The sequence below is a fragment of the Anticarsia gemmatalis genome, chromosome 18, assembly GCF_050436995.1.
Source record: "Anticarsia gemmatalis isolate Benzon Research Colony breed Stoneville strain chromosome 18, ilAntGemm2 primary, whole genome shotgun sequence".
Classification (NCBI taxonomy): domain Eukaryota; kingdom Metazoa; phylum Arthropoda; class Insecta; order Lepidoptera; family Erebidae; genus Anticarsia; species Anticarsia gemmatalis.
In genome coordinates this window covers 2,372,867-2,378,429 of record NC_134762.1, presented here as the reverse complement: position 1 = coordinate 2,378,429, position 5,563 = coordinate 2,372,867, and the positions used below count along the sequence as shown (strand labels likewise).

The window sequence follows — 5,563 nt, the reverse complement described above, 5'->3', positions numbered from 1 at the left end:
CGAAATGAGATCTAATGAGACGGCACGGTTCAGAAACTTAGTACGACTTGATACGAATATAACTTTTAGATAAGACTTATGGAGATTTAATTTATTTTGTTAGTAGTTTGGTCTAAAAATCCTAAACAAAAATTGGTTATAGATGATTATAAGCTGTAATCATATGAGAATTGAACTGCAGCTTCTACTAATTTCATATTTTCACAGTCCTGTCCACATACAAAAAAACATTTGTTTTCAAAACGAAACCGTCGACATCAATGTCATATGTCAAGTGTCATTTATCTGTCACAATAAACTCGCGTGTCGCACTCGTGGTGTTCAGCAAAATATTTACAATTTGAAATAAATTATGTTTATATAGTGAAAAGAAGGAATAAATAACATTCAACATGAACGAAAATGACGGAAAGGAATTCACACAATTGGGGGTCAAGCCATGGCTGATTAAACAGTTATTTTCTTTAGGTTAGATGTGCTGTTATTTTGCACGTAAACTTCGTCGCATTTTTCTACTCAAATTTCAAATCACTATCTGAAATATTGTTATTCCGAGGAAAGATAGTTGCGTATATCGTCGGTTGGAGTGTAGCAAAGGGTGTGCAAGGCGACTAGGACTTAGAAAAATTTTCGAAAATTTTCAAAAATGTTATATATTGTAATTCTTTTGCTTTTATCGTATAGATTGGCTAAAAATAAGCACTTTTTGTCCTTTGAGTTTTTTTGATCCGACCCACCGTTTGCCGACAAAATGGGTTTGAAGTTATCGTCTGTTAATAATTCCTTTTGTTAAAATATCCATGTTATGTTACATTTTTCAGGTATAAAAAGTCCGACGCCCATTCAGAAAGGTTGTATACCACAGATATTGGCTGGTGATGACTGTATAGGCGCGGCGAAGACGGGTTCGGGCAAAACGTTTGCATTTGCACTACCCATATTGCAGAATTTGGCTGAAGATCCTTATGGAATATTTGCATTGGTTCTTACTCCTACACATGAATTGGCTTATCAGGTAAAAACATCTTCATCTCAAACACATTCTGACTGAAATTATAGTTCTGATTACTTCATTTCACTGTTATAAAAAAGTAGAAAATAAATGGTACCCATCTACAATGGTACTGTAAAAATTTCACTACTTAGTGGATGCTACACTCCAACCAAGTGTATTAAACCATAAACGAAGTTAGCAGAGTTGAAGTGATGCTTAATTCAGGTTTCCCATCTGCCTATATCTAGAATAGAAAAAGTTTTTATAAGAACAGAATCATATCATCTTATTTATTATTCTTTTAGATTGCAGACCAGTTCAGTATTCTCGGCCAGCCACTCAAGCTCCGAGTGTGCATAGTAACTGGAGGTTCTGATCAAATAGAGGAGGCTCTCAAGCTATGCAAAAGACCACACATAGTGGTTGCTATGCCAGGGAGATTAGCAGACCATATATCAGGCTGTGATACATTCAGTTTGAAGAAAATCAAGTATTTGGTTCTGGATGAGGCAGATAGGTAACTGTTATGTATTTAATATGTTATAAACTGAACTTCTCTGTATTTTTATGGTAAATTAATATGAGATAATCTCCAGACTTCCAATAACTTGTGTAAGTTAGTAATAACTTTCCTTGCAAATCTTCTTAGTATTAGAGAAACTTCTCTTTGTCAGAGAATAAACTGTATAAATATCCATGTAGTAGTTTTCTAGTTTATCTTGACAGATACAGATAGACATGTTGGATACTGTTTCTTAATATATATTTTAGTGATTCATATTAAGTTAGACATAGCTTATAACTATTATAAACTATCATCTTCATTTCATAACATGTTAGAGTGATTGCTATGGTACTTTTTTAAATTTCAGGTTATTCAGTGAATCATTCCAAGACGACTTGGAGACAATATTCAATGCCCTGCCAGCCAAGAGACAGAACTTACTGTTCTCTGCTACCATTACTGATGATGTCAGGGAGTCTAAACTACTGCCTTTGAATAAAGATGTAAGTGTTTTAATAACAAGTTACAAAATGCATTTCAAAATATGCCATGTTTATTTGTAATACTAATACTAAGTACTAATGCTTTCTGACTTATGTATGATTCAGTTTTTAAGCAGATTTTACAATAACTTATTGTCATGTTTTAGACTCACACATTAATATTGGAATTTAACTAAAATTACTTGTGCTTTATATCTATTTTGGACAACTCACACATGGTCATTTGATTTATATTTTACGTTTATTTGATGTGAATGTGTGATCATGAAAAAGTATCATGTATTAATACAGATTATAGACTATGTTCCAAAATCCATCAAAATCCATTCAGTTTTGGCTTTATTGAATAAAAAAGATCTATCCACTATGTTGACATTTTAATTGATTTTAACAATAGTAGGATTAAGTCAGGGTGATTAATATCAGTATCAATACACTATTTAACATTAATTAAATTAAATGTATACAACTAATAATCCTGGTTGTTAATTTATCTATATAAGTATGTATTTAGAAGTATTATAAGTATGTTTATCAGTTATTTGGTCATAGTACAAGCTTGCTTAGTTTGGAATCAAATGACTGTGTGTAAGTTGTCCCACGATATTTATTTACACATGTATTCCAGCACTTACTCACCTGGTCCGAGACAGACACTCAACTAACAGTGAATACGTTAGACCAGCGATACGTCGTGTGTCCGGCGTACGCGCGCGACGTGTACCTAGTGCAGACCTTGAGGAAGTACCGAGAGACCACGCCCAGTTCGCACGTCATCGTGTTTACTGATACTAAGAAGTGAGTACTACTTTACTTTTACTTACTGATCTATGTGACTTAAAGAATACTTTTTCACGGATTCTTTGCATTAATTTGATGACTGTTAAAATAATGTTTGAAAGTAGTGGTTCTAGACATGCAAACAGTACCATAACTTCGTCGTATGGGTCAAAATATGTCAGGATACTTGCAGCCCTCTCAGGCCTCTCGTATCGACCATCTCGCCACCCTATATTTACTTCACTGCGTGAAATTAAATGCGGTATTTTCGTGGCTCGTTTCTTATAATAAGTGTGTTGATGGTAACAGAAAAAAAAGATCGCCAAAACACACATTTGTCCGTTTCTGTTGTTGCTTACTAAAGGAACTGTCGTTAGGTTCATGTCTCTGAAGTCTGACATAATTTCACTAGCTCTAATGAGACACAGAGACAAACTAACGTATTACAAAAGCATCATAAAAACCTTTTACATTATTACTTATCTTATATTCTACGTCATTCAAACTAAACTAAACCCAAAATTATTCTTCCACAGAGAATGCCAAGTCCTTTCAATGATGTTGAACGCGATATCGATGGACAACGTGTGCCTGCACGGGTTCATGCGACAGCGGGAGCGCGTGGCGGCGCTCGCGCAGTTCCGCAGCAACCTCAAGTGCACACTCGTGGCCACGAACGTCGCTGCCAGAGGACTCGATATACCGACAGTTGATCTAGTTGTTAATCATAAACTGCCGCTGGAACCTAAGGAGTATGTTCATAGGTATGATGTCTTTTTAACTGTAAATCTTTTACGATAAGGTTTTCATTTCGTATTGAATTGTGCAAGTCGTATATTGTTGATTTTCCAACCAGGTTACGGTCTCAGCCTGTTCCGCGGCGGAGTGGTTTAGGTCGCCACGCTGCTACGATTGCGTCGAGAAGTCGTGGGTTCGATTCCCACACAATTATTTGTGCGTTCCACAAATAATTGTTTCGGGTCTGACTGATAAAAAAGAAGGTTAATTTAGTTTTCTAAATGGTAATAAGTGTGGTCTCAATATTTTAAAGTAATTAATAACATCCCCCAGAACTTCTAATGCAATGACAATGGCATAGGCGTCTATCATGTACCACCTACTAATCATAATAATGGTTTTTAGGGTAGGTCGTACAGCTCGAGCAGGCAGGAGCGGGATGGCAATATCTTTGATAACCCCATACGATATCCTGAGACTCGGAGAGATAGAAGACGCTATCAAAACTAAGCTTACAGAGTATAAAATTGATGGTAAGTTTCATTCTCACTAAGAACGTATACGTGTACGTGTACGTCGATGTATTAATACGTGCACGCTTGTTTGTAAAAACGATCATGATAATAATTAAAAAAAAAATTGGTAAATTTTACAAGCATATTAAGACTTATGCTAGGAATTCAATGAATTCCGACTGAAAAGACTCATAAGTATTCTGGATTCATTCTGGGAGTTAGGTATTTTATTATGTTATATGCCTCATTATTTGGGCATTACCACTATGAATATTCATTATGTGTGGATGAAAATTATGAAAGAAAAGTCCTCACATCTCCTTGGTCCTCTGATTAGTTCACTCTTTACTTCCAGACGACGAAGCAGTAAAGATCTTCACAACAGTGAGTGTGACTCGTCGTGAGCAGGAGGCACAGCTCGACAACGAGGAGTTTGAACAGCGCAAGCGCAACTATCGCGTTAAGCGATGGATACAAGCGGGCGTTGACCCTGACATGATGGAGGAGGGGTAAGAATACTTTTAATACATTAGACTACTATCTTAACATTGAGTCCCCTCGACGCAGTGGTTAGTGTGGGTGCTACGCCACAACAAATGTCTCAGGAGGGCGCGGGTTCGGGAAAAGTGTGGGAAGACGAACACGAAACTAAAATGTGCGCCATTGACATTAATTGTTGTTTTGGGTCTGATTGTACCATGTGTGTATGTGTTCTCTTCCTAAAAATGAAGCCTTAAAACTCATTTTCACTCTCAGTTCGCGTGAATTTAAATATCTGTTATGTTTTTAGACTCTTAAAATACCTGATGTATCAATATTTACATAATTACTAGTCATTTAAAAAACACTTTAATTTACAGTTTGGAAGAAATGCGCCGCAAACGAATAAAGGCAGCCAAGAAAGCCAAACTCGCAAAGCTAAAACAAGTCCAATCTCAGATCAAAAACGAGGATAGCACTCAAGATAGATTACATAATGAGACCGAAGACATTGATGCGTCTATCAAAAGTGGTTTGAAGAAAGTAAATAAAAGTTTAATGAAGAAAGACGATAGGTTTAAGAATGTAATTGGAAAGATAAGTAAGATTAAGAGAAAGGCGGATAATGTGAAAGCTAAAGAAGTCAGCGATAGTGCTAAGAAAAAGAAAGTTAAAGTTGTTAAGTGAATAAATATGGTTACACTATTTTGATTTTTTCTATTTATATATCCCAAAATGATGGTTGCGTTTCAGACCCGTGTTGGTTATGCTCAAATCACACATATGGCAGCGGTTGCGTGGCGATCAGATTAAAATTTTAATAAATCGAAACTTAATATAAAATTTAGAAACCAAAATTGCTTGCATAGCTCGAGGCACGCCCGTTTTCAATTCGGTGTCGCACTTATTTTTTATTGTTTTAATCAAAAGTATTGTCCCTTAATTAGGCGAGGGTTCAAAAGGATAAACGGGTTGGTTCTGGAGAAGTCATCACGTGACTCATAGACGATCCCTAAGGTATCATAATAAATGGTGAATTATAATAAAT

The 5,563-nt window shown here is 35.9% G+C and overlaps 1 protein-coding gene across 1 annotated transcript; it reads left to right on the top strand.

Annotated features, from left to right (window-relative positions):
• Positions 1–289: 289 nt before the first annotated feature.
• Positions 290–5,233, top strand: Dbp45A (putative ATP-dependent RNA helicase Dbp45A). Its single transcript, XM_076126183.1, has 9 exons — positions 290–468; positions 822–1,015; positions 1,300–1,511; positions 1,867–2,002; positions 2,631–2,800; positions 3,319–3,546; positions 3,926–4,053; positions 4,391–4,544; positions 4,896–5,233. Exons 1-9 carry the CDS (start codon positions 393–395, stop codon positions 5,200–5,202), a joined length of 1,605 nt encoding a protein of 534 aa, XP_075982298.1. The 5' UTR covers positions 290–392; the 3' UTR covers positions 5,203–5,233.
• The last annotated feature ends 330 nt before the right edge of the window (positions 5,234–5,563 follow it).

What these genes read in the sequence shown, in the direction of transcription:
- Dbp45A (XM_076126183.1), top strand. Translation starts at nt 393, where the DNA reads ATGAACGAAAATGACGGAAAGGAATTCACACAATTGGGGGTCAAGCCA. An exon ending in TAAACAGTTATTTTCTTTAG is followed by an intron (nt 469 to 821) that starts GTTAGATGTGCT and finishes TACATTTTTCAG; the next exon opens with GTATAAAAAGTCCGACGCCC. An exon ending in TACTGCCTTTGAATAAAGAT is followed by an intron (nt 2,003 to 2,630) that starts GTAAGTGTTTTA and finishes CATGTATTCCAG; the next exon opens with CACTTACTCACCTGGTCCGA.